Raw genomic sequence first — 27,256 nt, 5'->3', positions numbered from 1 at the left:
TTTGAAAGTTTTTACTTTATATTTTTAAGTTTCAAATGCGGTGATAACCCACTAGCCTGGAAAATTTCATACAATAAAGGTTAATGTGGTAAACAACAATTACAAAGATAGTTATGATATTGGATACCTAGAACTAGAAGTCTGCTTTTGCAATGCATTATTAAAAAGTTGTGGGCAGCTCTGTTGCTACTTAAAGCAAAGCCCCTTGAGGTCAGGCTTTTTGTAGGGAAAGCAATAACATGTTAAATCTATATTACTTTGAAGAAGCTGAGTTGGCCTCTACCAGTCTGAACTGATTTAATACAGTAAAGCCTCATTTCCTAATTCAGATGTGGTAAAGCATTTTCCTATCAAGACTCACTTTCTTAACAGAGTGGTAAAAAGGAACTCAGTTTATATTTTGTATTCTACCACAGTAACTCTGAGCTTTGTGAAAATGTGTTATATGATCAAGGACAATACAGTCTGATCTATCTGTACTTGTATAAGCATTATCTTGATGTGACAAAACACAGAAAGCAAAGATCACAACATTTTTAATGGAGGAATAAGATAAGGTAACTTCTGGATTCCATAAAAAGGAAGTTATTGTGAGGAGGAAGGCATAGATTTTTTAAAAATAATCTGTAATTTTTTCATTTTTAAATTCTTGTATTTTAGAAAAAGGCTTGCTTCTCTTCACAGAGAAAAGGTTTTAGTATTATTTCATAGCAGTTGCTATCTTCTGGTCTTTAGACTATTGTTATTAAATTGTTGAAATCTTATTTTACTTTTTAAATTGTAGGTATTAATAATACCCCTTTTGGTATTTTGTTTATAGACTGGAGAGTCTTCTCTCCTACCCTAGTAGAAAATATACTCCATCTTAAATTATTTAAATAATATATACCCATTCTCATAAAAATATTTAATAGCATCAGAGAGATTTTTATAATTGATTCGCATTAATTTTGAAAGGACATGAAATTTATCAGAATAAAGTTGCTTTAAAATCATAGGGTGAGTAAAGAGAACCAATTTTTTAAATATATAAAAAAAATGCCTTCAGATAAACTTGAAAAAACAGCAACCTAATAAAAAAGGCAAAAGGTATGAATAGACAGTCTAGAGAAAAGGAACTTTAGCCTTTAAAAGTATGAAAATATGCTGAAATTTACTCGTTAAAAAGGAAATGTTAATTAAAACTATTAACATATCATGCTGTTAAAAATGAAGTTGTTATGAATTAGTAATATGAACCAGTCATACATAATTAAGAGAAAAAGCAAAATTCAGTTCACATAAATTTGTATTTTAAAGTTATATATATGCATACATGCATTAGATACCTCTGAAAGGCTATAGAAGACACTATGCGTGCAGAGAAGATCTGGGTAGCTGATGGAATGGTTAGGAGGAATCCTCAATATTCTTCATATCTTTTAATTTTTTTAAAAATTGAGGCACATACTGCCTATTCATGTTATTTAGTAAGTCAAAGAATATTAGGATTTTGAAGGAACCTCTCCAAACCATTCCTTTTACAGCTGATGTAGAATTTCGTTAATTTAGCACAACCAAGCCAGCTTCAAATCAAAGCTGCTGCTTTTAGCCTAACTCTCCCTTCATTATACCAGTTGTTCTCAAATTGGCAACAGGTCTGGATTGATGGATATGAGATATTGGTAACAGAGGTCTTGTTCATCATTGTTTTCCAGTTATCTGGCCTATAATAGGTGCTCAGTAAATGTTTGAATAAATCAATGAATAAAACAAATTTAAGGTATTTATTGTTCTGGAGCATGTTACAACTGAAAATATTTCGTCTCCTTTATTTTTGAAAGAAGAAAAAATATTTTTCTGTTTTTTCCTGTTACTGTGGAAAACTTACCATTGTGTTTGATTTGGTTTAATTTTGACCTGGTCTAAAGAAATGTAAACTTAGAAGTTGTCGATCATTTTCCAGACTCTGGCTTCATGTCCTATTGATCGAAAACCTTTTCAGGCTGTGTTTAAATTCAGTGCATTGGAAGGCTGTGTTAAGGTAAGCTTTAGGTTTTATTTTGAACATGAACTGTACATACTTAATTGAGGTGATTTTGTTTTGCTAGATATCAGTTTGAGTATATTTGAAAATTGTCCAGTTTTTAATATAATATTTGATAATCATTTCTCTTCAGTGTGACAAGCCCAGACCTTTCAATGAGAGTACAGAAATTCTGAACCTGTTTTCCTTTGCCCCAAAGAAAAGTAGTAGTCACCTTATGATTTTCTACAAAACGTCTATCTTTGATGCTCTTAAGAGAAGTTTTACGTTGTTCTAATTACAGAATACCTAGATTTTTAGAATCTTTAGCTGGAGAACTTACTGGATCTCTAAAACATTTCTTGATCATTTGGATGGCACTTGGAATTCATTTTTTTCACTGAAACAGTGTTTGAAATGAAAGATTAAATTCAAAGGCCAACTTTTACAAAAAGTACAGAATAACTGAAAATTATTCTTTTTATGAAAACTATTATGTTAAGAAGATTAAGCCACTAAGAGTAAATGTAAAATGATGTTTTTCTTTTTAAAAGCTGGTACTCCAAGGAAAATGAGTTTTTGGAGGAGGTTGGGGGTTTGTGGAGACCTTAGGAGAGATTTCTTACAGTTCCGAGGATGACATGGGTAGATGACTTTGGTCTTTTATTAAATCCAGTTTTATTGTGGTGTTTAATTCTAAAGCTTACTTGAGATACATACACATACATCTCATTAATGTTACTTATCTTATGAGCCATAATTATGATTTATGTTAAGGTTTAATTATGGCTTACAAAAAAAAAAGAAGAAAAAGAAACAGGAACATATTTCTGAGTTAATCAATAAAAGAAAAAGGAAAGCTGTTTAAGTAAAATTTATGAGAAAGAGATTTCTTGATGTATCATTAATAAGTTATGAATGATAAATAGCTGAGAATAAGAATATTCAACATAAAGATACAAGATAACATTAATGCGAGAAACTGTTTTAAGGTGGCACTTAGTCCATGACAGTTTGGTTGCTGTCTGTGTGAGTAGGAAAAGGGAAGGAAGTGGTGTATAGCAATTTATGTATTAGACATTCTCCGTGTGTGTATTTATAATTTTTTATATATTTTTATTAATTGAGTTTTGATGATTTAGGGTATAGGCATGACTTCAGTATAAGTAAAACGGCATATTAAAAAAATTTGTTTTTGTAATTGACCATCTAACAAATAGGAATATATCTTAGAAAAAAGATAAAATGTTGTATAAGTGTATGATAGTGTAATCAAAATTAAAGCATACCTTCTCTGAAAGACATATTATTCTCTATTTCTCCATATTTTATTATGATATTGCTGAAGTTCATTAACGTGAACTAGTTCCAAAGTTATTTTCCTGTCAAATTTTGTTCTGTTGATTGGAATAAAAATTTATCTTTTCTGTAGTAGGGTTGATGTTTTATTTAAATTAAAAGTTTGGGGTGGGCCACAGTGGCTCAGCAGGCAGAATTCGTACCTGCCATCCCGGAGACCTGGGTTCGATTCCCAGTGCCTGCCCGTGCAAAAAAAAAAAAGGTTTGGTGCAGTGCTAGTCTAGTTTTGTCAGATTTTAAACTGTACTTCTTGTTGTTGAGAAATCTTACACATTCTTTTAATATCTTTCTTTAACCTTGATTTTTGGCGGGGGATTGGGTACATGGTTCAGGAACCTTCATTTTGTATTTTATCGCTTTGGTGTCCTCCTTCCCTTAAACTAAATTTGAATGCGACATCAATACTTGCTTCCTTTCTTTTCTCAACACTCATCCACTTTTCAACTGTCACTCAGCTTTCATCTCTGTCGTTTTACTAAACTTCCTTCACTAAGGTCCAGAATCATCTTCTCACTGCCAAATCCCAAGGTTTGTTTTCGCATATTTTGCTGTTGAGCATTTTCTGCATCCAAGACGTCCTTCTTCTTGTGGTTGTTTATTTATGTTTTATGTTTGACTTATCTGACCTTTCCTGGTCCTCTTTGCCATCTTCCTTCCCTCTTTTCCCTTACTCATTGAGGCCTCTGTGTGATCTACCTTTCAGTCATCTTGTATATTCTCTCCCTAAATCTTCTCAACTACTTCAGTGGCTTTAAGTACTACCTGTATTTGGATGGCTTCTGAAGCTCTGTCACTAGCCCCCATCTTTTTCCAGAGATCCCAGATCTATATGTCCAACCACTTGCTGGAACTCTCCATCTAGAATACCAAACGGGTCTAAAAGTTAACAAATGCAAAAATGATCTCATCCCATTCCCTGCCCTCTTCCCCACCCCAACTGTTAATGATCCTACAATACCAGTCACCCAGATTGTAAACTTCTGGGAGTTCTTCATTCTTCTTTCCATCTCATCTTTGCTCGGTGTCTTTAATTTGTTCCTTCTTTATCCCTCTGTTATTATGTCTCTGGGCTCTCATGCTATCATCTGGATCAGCTGTCCAATAGAAATATACTACATACCACTATGTAATTTAAAATCTTCAGTAGCTACGTTAAAATAGTAAGAATAAACAGGTGAAATTAATTTTAATAATATATTTTATTTGATCAGTGTATTTAATATATTGTTTTTAATGTGATAAATAATTTTTTTAAAAAATTACTGAGCGATTTTAGTGTGGTTAGTGTACATTTTACACTTGTGGCACATCTTGATTCAGACAAGCCACATTTCAAGTGCTCAGTAGCCACATGTAGCTAGAGACTATAATCTTGGACAACACAGATCTAGGATATTGTAAGAGCTTTCTTTCTGGTTTCTTAGCTTTTATAGTCTCTCCTTTACTGATTTAGTCATCACATCACTGTCAAAATTATCTTCCTAAAAATCAGATTTGATAAATTCTTTACTTGCTTAATTTGATGCCTACAGAATTATTTTCTTATTCACAAGCTGATCTTCAGACATTTCACCAACCTGGTATCCTGCTACTCTTTTCCATCTAAATTAGCTTATCATTGCTCCTCAGCACACTATATTATTTTGTAATTCAGTGTTCTTCCAACCATAGTATTTTTTCCTTACCCAAATTCCCACTCGTTCTTTAAGAACAACTCATAACTCATCTGTTCAGTGAGATCTTCTCTGACATCATCAGATAGTTTCTCAGTCTTAAATGTGTATACAAATCTGTACTGATATATCTGTTGTGAGCGCTTAATCTGTTCACATGCCTCTCTCACAGTTGTGTTTTCCCAGTGCTTAGTGCACTTATAGTTTAACATGCTTGAATGAACAAACAAATGTTTTGGGGCTATACTTTTCATTCAGTCAGCTTTGTTTTGTTATTATGTTATCATTTCATAACAAAATATTGTTTTGTTACTATTTTATCACTTCAAGAGAAAATGAATAGTTATCGTGGGATGCTGGATTCTAGCTCTGAATAGTTGATTTTGTTTTTCTTACAGGTTCAAGTAAAAAGACAATTGTCAGAAACAAAAGAGAAGGAAAATGAAAACTCTTTTAATAAACCACTCTCCTGTCATGGAAACTCTAAAAGCTGTGTAAGGTTAGTGATGAACTAGAAGTGGAATCTAAATGAATGGCCAGAACTTAGCCATTTGGAAAAGAACACTCATTCTACTTATGAAATGTGGTTTAAATGTATTTAATTGTGCACTTGGTAATTTGTGCACCAATTGAAATCTCAGAGCATAATTTGAACTCCATCTTTGATGAAGAATTACTGTATTATTTTGTTTTTTTCCCCCAATTTGATTCTTTAATAAAATGCAGTGAAAATGATACAGCAGTGTAAGATAAAAATACTATAACACTCATTTTTTAACATATCACAAACTGGTAACAAATCAGTTAATGGATAAGCACTGGTCCTCAGACCACACTTAAGAGTAGCACTGCTCCTATTTCCCATTTCAGTTTTAACTGAGACTACTTATGATCTCTCACATTTTACTTCCTTGTATTGTATTAGATGCTTACCACCTACTGTCACAAATGTTTGTTTTTAAAAATTTTTAACAAATTAGGAATTGCTTCTTTAACTGCTGCTACTAAAATTATTGATTTGAACATAATTGCCTGGAAATACAGTACTTATACTCACATTTAATATTTGAAATATTTGCTGATCCATGCACTTCCCAGACAAAGAAACCAACAAAAACAAACAAAATTCAACATATATTACTGCAATAATGGGATACTCACATGGAAAAAGAATGAAATGTGACCTTGCTGTATAGCATAAAATATATATATATATTTTCTGAACTGATGACTGTAAGTACTGTCCTAGAAATTAATGCTTAAAATGATTTGTTCTAATACATTTAACACTAAGCTCCTTTTGATCGGAAATGTATATGGAGTTATCCAAAAGTTGAAATTTTTAAGTCAGTATTCTCATTCATAATTAAAGCTATAGTTAAAGCTATGATCTATTAATATATTTCATCAGAAAACTAATTTTTAAGGGAATAAATTTACTTAATCAGTAAAACAGTTGAGTAATAGTTCTTAAGATTTTTTGAATCTTGCCACTAATTCATAACACTAACTCTTTAGCTCTTAACTTCTGGAGAGTTATGGACTTATTTGAGAATCTGAAGAAAGCTACAGATAGACCCCTTCTGCTAGAAAAATATGCGTATTCATGGACATAAAATTTCATTTATGGTTTCAAGAGATTGATGGAATACCTACTTTGAGTCCACCTATGAGCCCCCAAATTAATAAAAACTGAATTAGAGCAAGTTTTATTAGAGTTTTCCTATAACTATTTCTTAGTCAGCTTTGATTTTTCCATTTATGTTTGCATAGTAGATAGTAAAGTTTTTTCCCAGGTATAATGAAGAAACTTTTTCTAGCTTCATTCTTGGTAACACCCCTGTCACTGATGTCAAGGATAATGCATTTTTTTGTGCACTTTCAGAATTACTCCAGTTCTCTTGGCTTTTGCTGAGAGTGCAGTGGTCCTCTTTGTATGACCTATAAGGCTCATATATCTTTTTGGATCTTGCACAGCTGAGGTTGTCCACATGCTTAACAGTTTTTTCTCAAGGATTTGTGCTAAGAGGGATAGGGTGAGGTAGCAGGTGCAGAATAATTTGCTTTTTCCCACCAAATCAGCCCCTTAAATGATTTCTCCCAAGGGAGAAAATTACTTGTACCTGTTGGGTATTTATAGTTCATACTTTTGGGGTCTCTTAATGTTTTTAGCATTTCCTGTCATTTAGTCTTCCATTTATGGCATATACCTGTCTCTCCAGCAAGCAGACAAGATCCATCCAGTTTTGCCTCTCCCTTCTAAGGCAGTAAAACCCTCATACCCACCTCTGTCTAATACTTTCTGTCAGTTCCAGAAAGTATTAGACAGGGATTGTCTAATCTAAAGGGATTGTGCCTTTAAGATTGTAATATCTGCTCCCCTCTATTTGACAAGGCTTTGTTAGCCAGCCAGTCATGATTAACCAGAAAGATAGTGGCTTAAAGACTGAGAAGCTACAATTTGCTGTATGTTTTAATACATAGCTTAACACTTCTACTATTTCATAATAATCTGTGAAAACTGTATTAAACCATTTACCAGACTTGGGGGATATTTAATAAAAATCTGTGCATAACAGGTTTCGTTTTGATGGGTTAATAAATTGAAAATTAGCAGAATGACGGTTTTCTCTTAATTCTTTTACCTCTTTATTGATGTCTACAGAAACAAAGCCATTATGAGAGAAGATATATTGAGTGCAAAATTATATGACTTGAAGATGATACACAGTAAGTGACTTTTTTGCTTGTATATTCTTTCTTGGTTTTGTTTTTAAATTTTATTCTTGTGCCACAGTTCTCATTAGTAGCATTTTGGTTTGGAAAATAGTCATGCATAGATCTCTTCTGAGCTCTGGATATTAAGTTAATACATATATAAGTTTGCATTCATGAAGTCGTTTATGTTGTTCCCTACCCTTTATTTGAGCTTCTGGAGGAGAGGAGTGGATGGGTGTCCATGGTTTGGAGAAGGAAATGAAGAAAAAATAATTTCCAATCGCATGGCCTTTAGCAACGTACATTTTGGTTTTAGTTGACTTATTAGTACAGAAGTCCTTAGGGAAGAAGAGATAAAATACTTTGTGGGCCTGTAACTGTAAGCCATAGCTAGGGAAGCCTGTGACAAGCAAGAGTTAATTTATAATTCCTAGATAAAGTTATGGTTTGACCCCTTAGCCATACTTCTGATTTGACATTTTGCTTGGAAATAAAGCACCTCTTACATATTTACCTACATGAGCAGTTAAGTATTTCTGTCTTTTGTTCTTATCTGGCACATGGCTCTCTAGTACAGAAAGGCTTTGCAGCAGGGCCTGAAAAAAAATGGCACCATAGTGCTTTGTGGCTCCTTGGAGTTCAGGCTGTTTACTCTGTTCTAAAGAAGAACTTACTATGCTGTTTATAAACAAGGAGATGAGCATTTATTTCCCCAGGTTAAGTTACAATGGAGTTCTATGCTGAAAGAAAGAGTGAAAGAATTAATGAGTTCATTATTTGTTAAAGTAAATGACAATAAAAATAACTTTTTATACATTATGTCTACCAAGTTTTTTTTCCCCTGATTAGAATTAACATGATCTTTCAAGTTAGATTAACTGATTAATAAATGTTCCACCTTGGTTAATTTTCTGTTAAGATGAAATTGCATTAAAAGTTATTTTGCTCTTTGGACTTTAGTGGGCAGATAAGTTTTCCATTTTTTAAAGAACTTTAAATGTTAAATTGTTTTTGTTTTCTAAGTCAGTGCTAGAAAAGATTGGCATCCTTTCTATGGCTAGCCTTTTCTTGGCAATTTAATAGAATCTGATATAAAATTTACTGCTGAGGAAAATTAAATAATGTTACAAACTTTCTAGATAATTTGGCCTACTTTGACTATGCTAATTGTCGGTTTTTAATCACTGTAATTTTCTTTAAGAATATATCTCTTACCTGACTCAATTTTAGACAGAGAAACATAGGTATGTCTTAAACTATAGAGTTTCTATATAGTGGAGACCATCTGTATAAATCTGTGATTCACTCTGATTTGAGATTTTTTTTCCAGAATATGAAAGACAAAGCATGGTTTTAAATAGACATCCTAAGCTAATTTATGATTGAATAGTTAATTTTGAAAGTATAGTTCTGGGAGTGCAAGAGTAGTTTGGTGGTAGAATTCTTGCCTTCCATGCGGGAGACCTGGGTTCAATTCCTAGCTCATGTACTGCCCACCCCCAGCCCCCAAATAATTCAACAAATGTTGCTGCAGTAATGAGATACTCACATGGAAAAAGAATGAAATGTGACCCCCACCACATACCATACAAAAAAATAAATAAGTATAGTACTTTAAAAAAAATTATTCTTGCCAGAAGGTTGACTTTGTCTAAGGCCCATCACCTAATGCCATATCAGTATAAATTAAGATGCCTGAAACCTCTGGTTTGGTAGGAAAGGCAAGAATATACATTGTATTTTATTGGTGGGTAAGACAAAAATACTAATGCCTATATAATTAGAACTGAATGTCTTGTCTGAATAATCTAGGCTAATTTGAGGGGAACTGGGTACTTATTGATTACTGTTTGGTGAGTTTTTCTATGATGTTGCTTTTTCTTGAGTAGTGGATTCTAAGGTCAGTGCATGGAGTTAAATAGTATGCAATCAAAATGATAGAAAACCCCTGTTATAGTTTGCTAGCTACCAGAATATACCAGAAACAGAAGGCTTTTGTAAGTTTCAAGTTAACAGTTTTTTAGACCATGGAAATGTCCCAATTAAAGCAAGTCTATAGAAACATCCAATCTAAGGCATCCAGGGAAAGATACCTTGATTCGAAAAGGTCAGTGAAGTTCATGGTTTCTCTCTCAAGCAGAAAGGCACATGGCGAACACAGTCAGGGGTTCTCTCTCAACTGGAAGGTCACGTGGCAAACACGGTGTCATCTGCTAACTTCCTCTCCAGCTCCCCAGGAGGCATTTTCCTTCTTTATGTTCATATCCAAAAGTTGCTGCCTTGTGTCTGCGGCATTCTCTGTTGTGGCTTTCTCGTGCTCTGTCGTTCTTCTCTGCTCTCTCTGAAGCTCCAGCTTTCTCCAAAATGATTCCTCTTTTATAGGATTCCAGTAAAGTGGTCAAGACCCACCTGGAATGGGTAGAGACTCTACCCAATCCAGTTTAACACCTGATTTTGAGTGAGTCACATCTCCATGGAGATAATCTAATTAAAACTTCCAATGTACAATGCCGACTAGGGATTAAAAGAAATGGCTTCCTTTACAAAATGGGATTAGGATTAAAACGTGTCTTTTCTAGGGTACATACATCCTTTCAAACTGCAAAATCTCATAGGAAGATACCTTATTGGAAAATTACAAATCATCTCTAATAAGTCTTACATTTCCAGTTTTTCTTCCTTCATTGAAATAGGTTATGTACCAAGATGAAACCGTTAAACTCATGTTTAAATTCTTGATCCACACTCAGCACATTGAAATGTTCACACTAGGAGAGACAAAAGTGAATTGAGATCAACTCATTCATTCAGCAAATACTGAATAGTTCAGTGCCAAACACAGTTCTAGATTCTTAGGAATATATAGGTGCTTTAAAGGAGAGTAAAGGGTGATATTTTATATGAGGACTCAGGGAAGGCCTCTCAGATAAAATTGCACTTGAGCACTGAGTAACCTTATAGAAGTAAGGGATTAAGCCATGACAATAGCTCAGGGAAGAGTGATCCAGGTAAGGGAACAGCAAGTGCAAAAGCCCTGAAGCAGGAGCATTCTTGGTATGTTAAGGGAAAGCAGGGAGGTCAGTGTGACTTAGATGGAGTTAGGTATGTGAAGGACGAGTAAGACACTGTGAGGTAGAAGGTCATTTAGAGCCTGTGTGAGATAGGAAGTGTTTGTAGAGATAACATGATCTGACATTTTTTAAAGAACACTGGCTGCTAAGAGAGAATAGATTTTAGGAAGTCTAGAGTAGAAGCTGAGACACCAGCTAGGTGGCTGATTTCCAGGTCACAGTTTATGGTGATTTGTGCCAAGGATATATCAATGAAGTGATGAGATGGGTTGAATTCTGTATTTTTGTATATCAGCAGTAAAGCTAAGAAGATCTGCTGATAGATTGGATGAAAGTCATGAGAGAGAAGTCAGGGGTGAAGAGGTCTTGATCTGAGCACCTGGTTAAATGGAGCTGTTAACTAAGTTGAAGAAGGCCGGGAGGAGGAGGTTTGGGAGGATATAATCAGTTATTCTCATTTGAATGTGTAAGATGCCTACATAGCCAATGAAACAGAGAGTCTCTGAAGAAATATAGATGTTACATGTCTTTTCAAATGCAAATGAACTCTATTCAGTTTTCGGTGGTGATCAATGTTTGTTGATCTGTTTGTGTTGGTTCCTAAGTTAATGTTTTTTTCCAGATGTCATTTCTTTCCCCACTCTGAGTTCAAGTAAAAAAAGCTAAGACCCTGATGATCAGAAATAAAACTGGAAAAGAAGGTTGAGGGTTTTAACCAACAAAGCTAAAATTTCTACATCTTATGCAAGAAGACACCACTAAAGGTTTTTTTCGTTGGGATACAATGGGGTGAACCCATTTTAGGGAAACTAACCAGGTAAAGGTATTCCAAAAGGATGATAATCCAGGTAACTTGTTAGAAAGTTTCTGAAGCTGTCAAAGTAGGAGGAAGTAAGCTATCCCTGATGTTGTGTTGTTGTCTTTTTGATTCATTTAGCACATCTCTAATTTGATCAATTCTGATAAACCAATTTTTTTACATCTCTGAAAATGGGAATCTGCCCTACCATTTGCCCAGTATAATTACTGTTGACCAAGCAGCATAGTTTTCACTGCCTGGGAGTACATGAACATAAAGAATGCTATCATTAAATTTTTTTTTGCATGGGCAGGCACCAGGAATTGAACCTGGGTCTCTGGCATGGCAGGTGAGAAGTCTGCCTGCTGAGTCACCATGGCCCACCCTATCATTAAATTTTGTAAAAAAAAAAAATAATGGAATTCTTTTAGTCCCTAGGCCCTAAATTGGGAGTGGGGAAGGTGGAAGGAGTCGATCAGACATGTGTGATAACACTTCTGAGTAGGAGCCAAAAGTTGGCTAATTCTAAATAATTAATTACAAAACTAAGAGTTCAGAACCAGTGATTTAGTTCTTTCATCGACCTTTGAAGAAAATCTGCATCACCACTTTTCTTGTTAACACAGAGTAAGATGTGTAAAAAGATGAACACTGACAAACTTTGAGTTAAAAGATATTTCTAAGAAGGTGAATTCTCTAAGCTTACCTATAGTTATGTCTCAGAGTTACTTCCAGATAACTTTTTTATTGCTTAAATGTAGCCTCTCTTTCTAAACCCAACTCTGCAAATAAAATCATTACCCTCCCGCCTATGTGGGATTGTGACACCCAGGGGTGAAAGTCCCCCTGGGAACATGAAACATGATTCCCAGGAATGAAACTGGCCCTGGCACCTGCCTTCCTGACCGAAAGGGGGAAAAGAATTGTAACAAAATAAGGTATCAGTGGCTAAAAGAGTTCAAATAAAGTCCAGAGACTGTTCTGGAGGCTACTTTTATGCAAGCTTCAACTAGATATTGCTAATTACCACGGTTTGCCAAACCTCAACAAAAACCATTCCTGTTAACCCTAAAGAACACCTAGGGCTCTGTCTGAGACCCTGCGAATGTTTCACGTACAAAGATTACTTTCCAGAAACCCGTAACCTTCAGATGGTTCCTAGGCCAGATAGCTCCTGAAACCCATAGGGGCCAGCCTCTCTAAGAACATCAGCTAGTTCCATCCCCCTTTCCCATTTTATTGTCACCCCTTTCTAACATGAAAAAAAGTTAGAATGGGCAGAACCCCTAATGATTGGGAGAAGGATCAAAGAAAAGGAAGAATTACAATAGAGAAGATAGGATTTAACAAACAAGTATGACCGCTGAGTCATTATATTGATGTTTCCCTTAGTTTCCAGTGTCTTAGAGCAGCTAAGTGAAAAAACCTAAAATTGTAGAACAGTAACCTATACCAAATTGTGAAATGTGCTCTATAACTATTTGTTACAATGTACTTTGAAATTTATTGCCTTTTTATATATATGTTATTTAAAGAGAAGTTTTGGCAAGTTATGATAGGTAGCAATGTCTAACTGAAGCATGCGTTTAAGAGTGATCTCCAGTGTAGCCTCTTGACTCTGAACTCAGCCACTTTACCTTATTTAGTACACTTCTTTTCCCCTTTTTTTTTTGTATCTATGACTATTTTAAAACAAAATAACTTATGTATTCACTAACTAGGTTTATTGTGGCAAATTACCTCAAAGTCCTCAAACTTAGTGGTTTAACAACAGAAATTTATTTGCTTACAATTTTGAAGGCTAAAAGTCTGAAATCAAGGTTTCCGCAGGGATTTATCCTCTGAAGACTCCAGGGGAAAATCCTTTCTTTCCTCTTCCTAGCTTCTGACAGTTCTGGCAGTCTTTGTTGTTCCTTGTTTATAGTAGATCACTCTACTTTCTGTCTCTGTCTTTCATGTGGCCACCTTTGTGGTTCTCTGTTTCTCCTTTTCTCTCTTATGAGAACACTGTAATTGGTTAGGGCCCACCCTAATCTATGCTGATCTCATCACTATCCTTACCTTAATTACATCTGTAAAGACCCTGTTTCCAAATAAGGTCACATTTTGAGGTTCCAGGTGGTCATGAATTTGGGGGAGTGGGGGGCGATGACACACCATTCAACAGATTACAGAGCTCTTTAAATAGGTATAAAATAAAACTTAAAAGTGATAAGAAAGCACTGTGACCCATCGTTAGTGCGCAGATGGTATTCTCTAGATCCTATTTCCAATAATGAAACCAGAGCTCATGGAAAAAATGTCTGATTCCAGATTTGAGATAACAAATAAGATGTACCAAGACATTTTTTATAACAGACAACAAAGAAGCTATCAGTCTGCTATGGTTGTAACAATAAGACTCAGGAACCAACTTGACTAGGCTCCCCCTAGCCAAAAATGGGGGGATTTGAACATCAAGAAAGATAATAATGATTATTGAAACCCATCAAAGTTTTTAAGTCCATGAGTACACAGTGACTTTGTAAATAAACAAAGAAACTAATTGATCACCTTTGGAGGTTGTCAGGAAACTCACTCATTTTGAAAACTGGGAAATAAAAGGAAAGAACCAGATATCTGTCTTGTCTTTTCTAAGTCATTATTAGAATAATCAAACATGAAAATGGAAATTTTATCTTTTTTAGAAATATTTTAGCAAATAGTTGAAGAAATTATAGAATGTGAGTCATCATTTTGTAATCTCTAATTAATGGATTTAATGATTTTCAGTGGTTTGCAGTGATCACAATGGCTGTTAGTATCACAAAAGGAGAGGCAACCAGACATTAAATACTTCCTAAGAAGTAAGCAATACCAACTACGCAGTAGTGTGCACCTCCTGCCCCTCAATCAAACCTGTCAGGGATGATAGCATTAATTTACAGCATGTGCTGGTTTGAATCTGTGATGTACCCTAGAAAAGCCACGTCTTTTAATCTTCATTCAATATTGCTGGTTGGAAACTTTTTGATTATCCATAGAGATGGACCCACTCAGTTGTGGGTGGTGATTTTTGATTAGATAGTTTCCATGGAGATAGGTCTCCATCCATTCAAGGAGGGATTGCTTACTGAGGGTGCCATTTTAGAAAGAGCCACAATGGCTACAAGAGTCCACGCAGCTAGAAACCTTTGGAGATGAAGAAGGAAAATGCCCCAGGGGAGCTTCATGAAACAAGAAGTCTAGAGAGAAAGCTAGCAGACATCATCCCGTGTTTGTTGTGTCCCTTTCCAGTTGAAAGAGAAACCCTGAATGTCATCAGGCTTCTGGAACCAGGGTATCTTTCCTTGGATGCATTAGCTTGAACATATCCATAGCCTTACTTTAATATTGGACATTTCACGGCTTTAGAACTGTAACCTAACTTAATAAATTCCCCTTTTTAAAAGCCGTTCCATTTCTGGTTTATCACATTCCGGCAGCTTGCAAACTAGAACACAGTATATACATAGGACAGAGATGAATGTTAACACCAAAAGGATGGAGTTTGCAAGATCCAGAACCACAAGACAAATGACTTGGTTTCTTCAATCAAAAAATTGCAAGAATCACAAAAGGGAGAAGGGGTCAAATCTATAATGAAACATTCAACTGATCACAATCTTTGGATCTTATTCAAATCCTTATTTTAACATATTGTAAAAAGAAAGAAAATAAATAACTTTGTGAGACAACTGAGGAAAATTGAACATTGAGTGGATATTTGTTACTAAGGTATTATTGTCAACTTTTTTACGTGATAATGGTATTAAAGTAAACTTTCCCCAAATAGTACTTATTTTTTTGAGTTACTATATTTTGAAATATTTACACCTGAAATAATATGCTATCCAGGATTTATTTCCAAATGATCTTGGAGGGCAGGACAATATTTAATTTTAATTGGATATGAATTAATAATTGTGGAGGCTGGGGTTTGAGTATATGGGGGGTTCATTTTGCTATTCTCTCTACTTTTGTATATGTTGAAGTTTTCTGTAATTAAAAATGGTAGTGTGAGAATTTAATTTGCATTTTTCCCCCATAGTGGTATATAAAATAATTCCAGATCTTAAAATTAACTTTGATGAAATATATCATTATCTTTGTGCACGTGTGTGTGTGTGCTTTTTTCCTGTCTTTGTGCGTATGTGCTTTTTTCCTGGTAAGATTTAAAATTTCTCAAGGGTAGTCATTATGTTTTCTATATAACATTTCCCAGAGTATTGTACAAGGTAATAATGGTCATTAATCACTTTTAACTTGATTGACCTTGGCCATAACTACCTGATAATAAAGTAACTGGTCTAAAGGTGTGAAATAAATCAGAAACTGAAAATCTGAAAGCTTAAATAATAATAATAATAATAATTTAGTAAAATGTATGGGAATGATACCACCAACTTGAGGACAGTAGTTTCCTCTGGTGAAGCTGGAAGAGATTGGGGGTGGTGGGGGCAAACTTTAGCTGTATGTGGAATGTAAAGCGAAAGTCACTACGTGTTAAGTCTGCTTGTGGGTATCATTTTTGAACAATTTGAAATTTTCAAAATTCTTCATAATTACAACCTTTAAAACAATATTAAAATATCTCAGCCAAAGTCACACAACTGACTCCACATCCAGTGCCTCTTTTTACTACAGAATAGTACTAAACCATGGTAATATTAATATTGCCCACTTAAGCCTCTCAGTTTATGGTCACCTGCAAATAATGATAACCTTATAACTTACATTATTACCTTATTCTGATGGCTCTTGTTTGGATGTACTTTTGAGCACAAAAATAATTCTCAATGTAAAATCAAGTGTCATTTTTTCAGTGTCTGCTGAAAAACTGTCTGATTCCTACTTAATAGGCCTATTAAACTGTATTTTACCTTTCAAAATGTGATAACTACCTTACCAGTGTTTTTTTTTTCAGACTAAAGTACATAAATCATAGCTATGTTAGTAAAACCTTTAAGAGTCTTAATCTTTAATATTTACATTCCTTATGAGATTTCTCGGCTATTATTTATTAACAGACTGCCTCATTGGAAGACACTAAGAGAACCTGTAAATGTTACTAAGAGAACCTGTAAATGTTACTTGGAATTGTTGCCAAGTTTAAGGTCATTAAAGAATTTATGCAATAGATAACCAACCTTGAACTCTTTTAAGTGTTAGAACTGTATATCTCTCAGCAAGGAATTTAGAGAGAAAGCTATAGTAAAGGTAGAATTAGTGAGAAATAGTACACATTGAGAACATCTTTACCCAGTTACATTGAACAGAAATCATGGCATCCTGAGGATTTTTTTTTTTTTTTTGCATGGCAGGCAAGAGAATTCTGCCACTGAGCCACCATTGTACCATCCCCGAAGGATAATTTTTAAGTAGGTTTTTTTTTTTTTTTTTACATGGCAGGCACCGGGAAATGAACCCGGGTCCTCTGGCATGGCAGGCAAGCATTCTTGCCTGCTGAGCCACCATGGCCCGCCCCTTAAGTTGTTTTTTTACAAAAGAATTTCTTGTGAAAATGTTATCTATTTTGGTACCTACAATTGCTTAGCTAATTTTTTTTTTTTTTTAAATATAGGCAGGCACTGGGAATCGAACCCGGGTCTCTGGCATAGCAGGCAAGAACCCTGCCACTGAGCCACTGTGGCCTGCCCTACTTAGCTAGATTTGAGAAGCAACTCTGTTTAGCTTAATTTCCTAAAGTTTTCTTATATCTGTATTAGAAGTTAATATAACATATCATTTTTAAACTCCAGCAAGCCTAATAGACAATTTTATAGGACAATTGATCAGACTTTAATTGGATGCCTACCAAATATAAGGCTTTAAGTTCAGAGGCTTTGTTATATTGATTTGTATTGTACAGAGAGATATTTTCATGGGACTTCTTTTTGGATTAGTATTTCATGAAACATGTTTTGGGATATGCTGAATTAAGTAAGAGAAGCTTCCAGTTAAATTAAGCATATTAAACACCTGTTTAATTCTCTTACCCTTCCCAGAACCCTATTAAATGACAATAAAGGAATAAAAAGAAAAGAAAGATTGAAAGTGAAAGACAAGGAAAGCTGGAGGAGGAGGACAGAAAATAAAACTGTCCACAAAATGTTAGAAGCTTAAAAGTGATTGTATGAAGGGAAAGGTAAACTGCCTTAGTAGAATGCTGAAATCTAAGCCTTTCATGGGAAAAGGGAAATTGAGAAGAATCATGCCAGTTTACATACCACAGCACCTTAGACTAGAGGCCTCAGTTCTCTGAGGGCAGGAATATGTGGTTGTATCGAAATACAGAATTGGTTGAAATTTTTTAAAGGAGCAGTTTCTCCTACAGATTAGGAAACCCAGGCAAAGACTGAAGGTATACTGTATAGTGAATATTGAGCCAGATTAAGTTCTAGTACAAATGAGGGTGAGGAAAACAATAAAAAGAGGAAAATTAAGTTATCTGGTAGATATCTACCCCATGATCTTATCCCAAAGTACTGATAGTCTAGCTTATATTCCCCCAAATAGGAAATTGGAAGCATATCTTCTGGGATAACTGCTTTGCCAAGAGAAAAGACTTGGAGGTAGTGACATCTAGGAATATCCTAATGAAACAGCCAAGTCTCTGCTTGATCATCCTATAATGAAATGAATGGCGCTGCTTGCCTGTCTACACCATTTCCAGTCAATATTTTAGTGTCCCAGAAACAACCAAGGATCACCAAACATTTAAGGAAAATCTCCAACATGAGAGAAATAAAGACAGATAAAAGGGGCCTAATGGAACAGACCCATGGTAGAAAACAGCTTTTAAAAATGAATGTCCTCGGAGATAATGAGAAGGAATACTTAAGCAATGAAACAAGATAAAAACTATCAAGAAAAAAAAGAATGCTCTTGGAAATTAAAAATATTGCAGCAACAACAAAAAAAGGAAACCCGTCAAAAAGAAAAACTTGACAACAGAAATTTTAAAAATTCAACAGAAGTAGGGGATATACTGAAAAATGTCTCAGAAAGTAAGGGGGAAAGATAAAGAGATAATAGGGTATTAGGCTAAGAGGTACAATACTGAATAATAAATAAAATTCCAAAAAGAAAATAGAAGGTGGAAAGTTACATATAAAAAAAAAAATACCGGGCAACATTTACCAGAATAGAAGAGTGTGAGTGTCCATTAAAAAACAAGCAAACAACAAAAAAAAACTGTCTAATCAATAAGGAAAGAGTACACCAAGTTGTTAACTGAATCTAGAAATCCAGGGATAATAGGAATATCCTAAGAGCTTCTAGAGAGAAAAAGCAGGTCCCATACAAAAAAATCGAGAATTAGAGAATATCATCAGAAATCTCAACAATAACAATGAAATCTAGAAGGCAATGGAGGAATACCTTGAAAATTCTATGGAAAATAACTTCTAACCTAGAAAACTATACCATACCAAATTTCCAATCAAGTGTTACCAAACTCTCAAGTGTATAAAGACATTTGCAAATGCATAGGACTTCAGAAGTTAATTCCTACTCACCCTTTATTAGAATTCTGCTGTAGGATGTATATGCTTCATTAAAATGAGAAAGTAAATGAAGGAACAATATGGGATCCAAAAAATGAGATCCAACCCAGAAAAAAGACAAAAATGAATTCGGGATGATGGAAGGCGGGGAAACCTCATACTGTGTCAAACCTTAAGGACACCCAAGTCAGTAGGGCAAGCCCTTGATCCTTGAGGCTTGTTCTGTGAAGCTTATGTATGTAGCAGAGAAGCTTAGCCTACCTATAGGTATGCCTAAGAGTTACTTCCAGAGGACCTCTTTTTTTGCTCAGATGTGGTCTCTCTCTAAGCTCAACTCTGCAAGTGAGATCATTGCCCTTTCCCCTACATGGAACATGACATCCAAGGGTGAAATTCTCCCTGGCGGCATGGGATGTGTCTCCCAGGGAAGCAGTTGGCCCTGGCATCTTGGGATCAACAATGCCATCCTGACCAAAAGAGTGAAAAGAATTGTAACACTTAAGGTGTCAGTGGCTGAGAGAGTTCAAGAATTGAGAGGCTACTTTGGAGCTCACTCTTACACAAGCTTCAGATAGCCATTGCTACCTATCATAGTTTGCCAGACCCCAACTGTTTTAGTTTATATGCTGCCAAAATGCAATATACCTGGAAAAGAATGGCTTTTATAAAGGGGTATTTATTAAGTTGCAAATTTATGGTTCTAAGGCCTTGAAAATGTCCATATTAAGGCATCAACAAGATGTTACCATCACTCAAGAAAGGGAAATGAAGTTCTCAGCTGGGAAGGGCACGTGGCAATGTCAGTTAGCTTTCTCTCCCAGCTTCTTGTTTCACAAAGCTTCCTTGAGTGTGTTTTCTTTCTTCATCTCCAGAGGTCTCTGGCTGTGTATATTTTATTGATTCTGGTGGCTCTAAAAGCTTTTTCCAAAATGATTCCTCTCTTAAAGGGCTCCGGTAATCAACCTCACCTTAAATGGGTGGAGATATATCTCCATGGACACCATCTAAACAAAAGTTACCACCAAACAATTGGGTGGGTCACATCTCCATGGAAACAATCAAAAAGCCCCCACCCAGCAATAGTGAATGAGGATTAATGAACTTGACTTTTCTGGGGTTCAGAACAGATTCAAACTGGCACACAGCCAAAACCATTCCTGGCATCCTAAAGAACAGCTAGGACATTATATGAGATTCTGCAGCGGTTCCATGTGCTAGGGTAACTTTCCAGAATCCTACAACCTCCAGATGGATTCCTAGACCAGGTAAATCCAGATATGCAGAAGGGACAGCCTCTCCAGAACACCATCTAGTTCCATCCCCCTATCCCATATTATCGACAGCCCCTTCCAACATGAAAAAGTTAGACTGAGTGTCCTAGTTTGCTAGCTGCTGGAATGCAATATACCAGAAACAGAATGGCTTTTAAAAGGGGGAGTTTAATAAGTTGCTAGTTTACAGTTCTAAAGCTGAGAAAATGTCCCAATTAAAACAAGTCTATAGAAATGCCAAACAAAGGCATCCAGGGAAAGATGAATCACTGATTGTACACTTTGAATGATCATGGTATGTATATATATATATATATATGCATATAGCAATACAAAATTTTTTTAAAATTTAGAAGAAAAAAAAGATGATGGAAGGGCAGTCCCAGAATTACAATTGAACAGCAACTTCTAGAGAATTACCAGTTCAGATTGGAGCGGGACAAAGGAAGAGTGTTTGCAAGAGAGTGGAGCACAGACTTCCGGAGAAGATGGCGGCTTAGTAAGACGCGCGGGTCTTAGTTCCTCCTCCAGAAAAGCAACTAAAGAAACAGAAACAATACGAAACAGCTCCTGGAGTCACGACAGAGACCAAAAAGACAGCGTACCCCATTCTGGAACGGCTGAACGGGCAGGGAGAATCCGCTGCGGTGAGATACCTGAGGGGCGCGCGTTTTCCCGGCTGGGGCGGCTGGCGACTGGGGTCCCCTCCACGCACGTGGCTCCCCGGTCTGACTGGGAACGTTGGATGGCGGGGCCCTCCCGTCACGCTTGGTGTCTCAGGCCAGCTGGGCAATTTGGACCGGCACTCCCCCAAGCCGCGGCGGCCAGCGACCCCCGCCTCCACGCGCGGTTTCCCGGCCTGACTGCCCCGCAGACAGACGAGCGCCACCTACTGGGCAGGAAAAGAAAAACAGAGCCCAGAGATTTCACAGAAAAACCTTTCAACCAGCTGGGTCCCACACCCAGGGAAATCTGATCAAATGCCCAGACACCAGCAGAAAATAATGGATGACGCTCAGAAAATTGAAGATATGGCCCAGTCAAAGGAACAAACCAATAGTTCAAATGAGATACAGGAGCTGAGACAACTAATGCTGAATATACGAACAGAAATGGAAAAACTCTTCAAAAACCAAATCAATAAATTGAGGGAGGACATGAAGAAGACATGGGCTGAACAAAAAGAAGAAATAGAAAATCTGAAAAAACAAATCACAGAACTTATGGGAGTGAAAGACAAAGAAGAAAAAATGGAAAAAACAATGGATATCTACAATGGTAGATCTAAAGAGACAGAAGCTACAATTAGTGAACTGGAGGATGGAACATCTGAATTCCAAAAAGAAACAGAAACTATAGGGAAAAGAATGGAAAAACTTGAGCAGGGGATCAGGGAACTGAATGACAATATGAAGCGCACAAATATACGTGTTGTGGGTGTCCCAGAAGGAGAAGAGAAGGGAAAAGGAGGAGAAAAACTAATGGAAGAAATTATCACTGAAAATTTCCCAACTCTTATGAAAGACCTAAATTTACAGATCCAAGAAGTGCAGCGCACCCCAAAGAGAATAGACCCAAATAGGCGTTCTCCAAGACACTTACTAGTTAGAATGTCAGAGGTCAAAGAGAAAGAGAGGATCTTGAAAGCAGCAAGAGGAAAACAATCTGTCACATACAAGAGAAACCCAATAAGACTATGTGTAGATTTCTCAGCAGAAACCATGGAAGCTAGAAGACAGTGGGATGATATATTTAAATTACTAAAAGAGAAAAACTGCCAACCAAGACTCCTATATCCAGCAAAATTGTCCTTCAAAAATGAAGGAGAAATTAAAACATTTATAGACAAAAAGTCACTGACAGAATTTGTGACCAAGAGACCAGCTCTGCAAGAAATACTAAAGGGAGCACTAGAGTCAGATACGAAAAGACAGAAGAGAGAGGTATGGAGTAAAGTGTAGAAAGAAGGAAAATCAGATATGATATATATAATACAAAAGCCAAAATGGTAGAGGAAAATATTATCCAAACAGTAATAACACTAAAAGTTAATGGACTGAATTTCCCAATCAAAAGACATAGAATGGCAGAATGGATTACGACCCAGCAATACCACTGCTAGGTATCTACTCAAAGGACTTAAGGGCAAAGACACAGACGGACATTTGCACACCAGTGTTTATAGCAGCATTATCTACAATTGCAAAGAGATGGAAACAGCCAAAATGTCCATCAACAGACGAGTGGCTAAACAAACTGTGGCGTATACCTACGATGGAATATTATGCAGCTTTAAGACTAAACTTATGAAGCATGTAATAACATGGATGGACCTAGAGAACATTATGCTGAGTGAGTCTAGCCAAAAACTAAAGGACAAATACTGTATGGTCCCACTGATGTGAACCGACATTCGAGAATCAGCTTGGAATATATCATTGGTAACAGAGACCAGCAGGAGTTGGAAACAGGGTGAGATAATGGGTAATTGGAGCTGAAGGGATACAGACTTTGCAACAGGACTAGATACAAAAACTCAAAAATGGACAGCACAGTGATACCTGGGTGTAATGTAACTAGGTTGGAACACTGAATGAAGCTGCACCTGAAATATGGTTTTTTGTTTGTTTGTTTGTGTGTTTGTATCTTTTGTTTTTGTTTTTTTTCTTTTTCCTTTTTATGTATATATATTTTTTTATTAGTATTATTATTTTAATTCTCTTCTCTATATTAACATTCTATATCTTTTTCTGCTGTTTTGCTAGTTCTTTTCCTAAATCGATGCAAATGTACTAAGAAATGATGATCATACATCTATGTGATGATACTAAGAATTACTGAGTGCATGTGTAGAATGGAATGATTTCTAAATGTTGTGTTAATTTCTTTTTTTTGATTAATAAAAAAAATTAAAAAAAAAAAAGAGTGGAGCACAAACTTGATGGGTGAATTGAGGTGTTTGAGTATAATAAGAGAAGATTATTATCTTTTATTGTAGAGTTAGTGTAATTAATGGTAGATAAATAGAGTAAAAGGGAAGAAATCAGCAATTATTAATTAACTTTATCAAGAAAGTATACAAAAAGATAATCATAATTCAGTATGTGGTTTAGCTGAGAATAATGTTTATGTAGTTATATTGTATCAATGATGTATCAAAAATGGCAATCTAGACATTTTGATAAATGTGGCAGAGAGGTTAGAATTTTATCTTTCCAGTGAAAATATCTAATCAAGATAGAGTGGTATAAGGATGTTATTTAGAAATAAAGACATAACTATTAGAAGATATATTTAAAGGATTTGATGAATGCCTTAGGGGACCAGAAATCAGAAGTGGGGATTTGTGGGTCTGAGGACTGCAGTTTTTCTTTATAAACCTAGACGTGTTCTTTGACTTCCGAAAGATGTGCATGCATACCTTTGATAACAATTAAATGATAGCAAAAGTGTATCACTACTATTTAAAGATAGAGTCATGGGAAATTTGTGAACAGTCTCTACAAATCCACAATTTAGAGAAAGCCTCCAATATTGAATACTTTTCAGACTGTCATCAATGCTGCTCTGTAATTATCAGAGAATTACCCAGAAATAGGTGAAATAGGCTTTGGATCAGATTTCCAGAACTTAGCATTTTAGCCAGAAAACTAATAGTTCTGATATTTCTGTCTAATGATGGCTTCCTGAGATAGACTTCCATGTGGAAGAGCATTATGTAAATCGTTCATAGTTATTAAGTATTGAATGAAACCTAAATCAAAACAGCTCATCAGCCTTAGGGCATAAAAGACACTGTGGCTGCAATGTTGTCCACATAAAGGAAATAGTGGTTATTTCTAAGAATATGGCTGGGTACCTACCTCATTCCTGGTTTCATAAGCAATTTTAAAAGTCATTATGACTTTTTAAATATACATCAAAGTTAGGCAATAAGTTCCTGGAACTCAGCTAGCCAGCCTATGGCCTCTTCCCTACTTTGAAATTACATTGTTAACAGTTTTAGGTGGAACGTGTGACGAGTGGATATAAGTACACAACCAAACAGCTGTTGTATAGTAACTTGAAATTACTATGGTATTAAGTAGAAAGTAGGCTATCACTGATTTGACTGACAGTATAAACTGCCCATGCATACTGTCTTGCAATAGCAGGAAACAGGCATACTAGTCAGGGTGATTTACTTTGAACATAAGCACTTTGTGAAGTAGGCAGGGCTGAAGAGTAAAAAACAGTTGTCATTTGCACTGTAGACTTTTTCCAGAGTTCTGAAAGTAATGACAGTACATATAGTTCATTGCAAACCACAAGTATACTGATAGGTAGATATGACTAATAACAAAGGCCTAATGGTAAAGAAAAACAGGAGCAATCTATGAAGATGTTAATACAATTTTGTGGTTAGCAGAAACTATCCTTTATCTTCCTTAATATGGAAGAACCAATAGAAATAAAACTCCATATGGGAAAGTTAAAACAAAAAAAACAAGTCATAAGCAGTACAGCCAAAAATGTTGCTGTAACAGAAAGCTGTTTCAAACAACACTTCTACTTTTCCCTCTAATTATAAAGTTTGAGGGGGAAGAAGGATACTTGAAGTAAGTGCCAGCTGGCAGTGACTGAATGGTAATTTATGGTTGTCAAGGGTTGATGGCCCCGGTTCCCTTTCCTATTTCATGAGCTGAACCATGAAAAAGCCGCCTTCAGCTTCTTCTTGAGGCAAGTTAATAGTACTTGTTTTTTTAGGACAATAACTGGAAAGGGAATATTAACTGTATTATTGATACTTCTTGTTTTGACTTCTTGTGTATGCCTTTCCTTAAAAGGTAGTTTAAGTTTGCATAACGTGGCTGAAAAAGTTGACCAGAATTTTAATATCCATGTATTCTGAGCATTGCAGTTTTATATGCTTCACCAGTGTTCTCTACTATTGCTCCTTGTATTTTCCTCTAGGTGCAGTTTAACAAGATAAGGTAAAATTAGCATTTGGAAGAAGTGTATAAATGAAAGTGCTATTGTTATTCAAAATGCAGCTCTTCTACATATTTTAACTTTCTCTTGCCAACATGCAGAATCAGTATTGGTATATAACCATTTTAGATAAAAATTAAGGCAGGGTAACCATGTCCTTTTCTGTCTTTGTACAGGAAATTCTTCATATTGTGAAATAAGGGAAAAGAAAAATGCAACAATAAAGATAAATAAGGTTTGTTGAAGTAAAGAAAAATCTTTATTTCAGATAATAACACTTCATGATTTTAGTACATAACTTTAGTGTCTCAGGTATATCCAAGTATTTTACTATGAATGTTACCTATTATGGAGGATTTTTATTTGCTGTTTCTCTAACTACTTTTTACTTTTCTAGCCTCAAGGATCAAACTGTTTAAATCAGTGCTTCAGAAATTTTTTCTCCAATATATCTTCTAATAGTCACACTGGGGAATCTTCTTATAACTGCAGAGATTACTGGTTAGTATTCTTTGCTTTTTAATTTATGCTGTTAATTATTATGATTAACTACTGATAGAAACTTAAACTCTGGGTTCCAAACAAACATTATGAAAGGTACACTTTATTATAATTTTTTTCTTTTAGAAAATAAATTAGCTCTAGTAGAAGGAACCTGTTATTTTGTGAGCCTCTCTCTGTTACACAGTGACTGTCTTGACTACTAGTAGGCTTTGTTTTTAATAAGTTGTTCGATACAAGCTTTTTATGTGATAGAGAAGTAGCTACTTGCTAAATTTGGAGGGCTAGTAAAGAAGATCCTATTCATCTTTGAATCCATAATGTCTAGCTTGTGGATATATGTGAAATTTGAAGAGTAAATTGTAGTTTTAAAATTATATAGATTTGTTTGAACCAGTAACGGAATATGAATATGTGATTTAATTTTAGAGCTTGACAAGGTACGAAAGAAAATATTTATATAAGAGCATCCTTTTTAAAAGCTGAGCTAACATTTTTGGTTATAGTAACCGTACCCTCCTTTATCTTCTTTTGTCTTCTGCTTAGTTTCAGGTGGGAAACCATTGCACATACACTTTTTGCCTGCCCTGCTTGCTGCAGCTTTAGTACATAGAGTAAAAATAGTGTTGCTTTTTTCTCTTAATAATGAGGATGTTGACCTGAATTGATGTTTTAATCTGTCATTTAAAATAGAATTTCAAGCATTATCTTTATGAATCAGTTAAATATAATTTTGATTTGTAATATAAAATTCTTACTAATTTTAAGTGTGAGTTCATTTTGAAGTGTCTAAATGGAAAAATGTTACTCTTTTAAATGTGATTCATAATGCTAGATACAAAAATTTATGCTATTTTGAAGCAATCCGGTTGTTACTCAGAGTTTAGATTTTTGAAATTCTGATTAAAGTCTAAAATTTATTTTTTAGTACAGAATTTGTAGAAGACAATGAAATCAGTGCAGTGATTAGACAGAAGAGACAGGAACTGGACTTGTCATGGTTTCCTGATGCATTACCTGGCATTGGAAGGTAAAAAAAAAAAAATAGCTTACTAAAATATATCAAAAGAAAGTCAGGGCGCTGCAACAGTGGCTCAGTGGCAGAATCTCTTGCCTGCTATGCCAGAGACCTGGGTTCGATTCCTGGTGCATGCCCATGCAAAAAAAAAAGTCGATTGTGATGATAAGTGCACAGCTATATGATGATATTGTGAACCATTGATTGTACACTTTGATGATTACATGGAATGGGAATTTATAATATTTATCAAAAAATAATTAAAAAATTGCTTACTAAAATGTTAACATGCTGACTTGAACACAGATAATCATTAATAAGCATAGCAGTATTTTATTCAATAC

At 35.3% G+C, this 27,256-nt stretch overlaps 1 protein-coding gene across 4 annotated transcripts in view; it reads left to right on the top strand.

Annotated features, from left to right (window-relative positions):
• SCAF11 (SR-related CTD associated factor 11) overlaps positions 1 to 27,256 on the top strand; it is a 77,611-nt gene that overhangs the window by 41,659 nt on the left and 8,696 nt on the right. For all 4 annotated transcript variants that reach the window (XM_077170652.1, XM_077170654.1, XM_077170653.1 and 1 more), the window contains exons 4-9: positions 1,946 to 2,023; positions 5,436 to 5,536; positions 7,703 to 7,767; positions 25,570 to 25,628; positions 25,791 to 25,894; positions 26,823 to 26,924. In XM_077170652.1, the coding sequence (XP_077026767.1) occupies positions 1,946 to 2,023; positions 5,436 to 5,536; positions 7,703 to 7,767; positions 25,570 to 25,628; positions 25,791 to 25,894; positions 26,823 to 26,924 (509 nt within the window). The remainder of the gene's footprint in view (positions 1 to 1,945; positions 2,024 to 5,435; positions 5,537 to 7,702; positions 7,768 to 25,569; positions 25,629 to 25,790; positions 25,895 to 26,822; positions 26,925 to 27,256) is intronic.

The sequence above is a fragment of the Tamandua tetradactyla genome, chromosome 7 (assembly GCF_023851605.1).
Source record: "Tamandua tetradactyla isolate mTamTet1 chromosome 7, mTamTet1.pri, whole genome shotgun sequence".
NCBI classification, from domain to species: Eukaryota; Metazoa; Chordata; class Mammalia; order Pilosa; family Myrmecophagidae; genus Tamandua; species Tamandua tetradactyla.
This window is presented reverse-complemented; position numbering and strand designations above follow the sequence as displayed.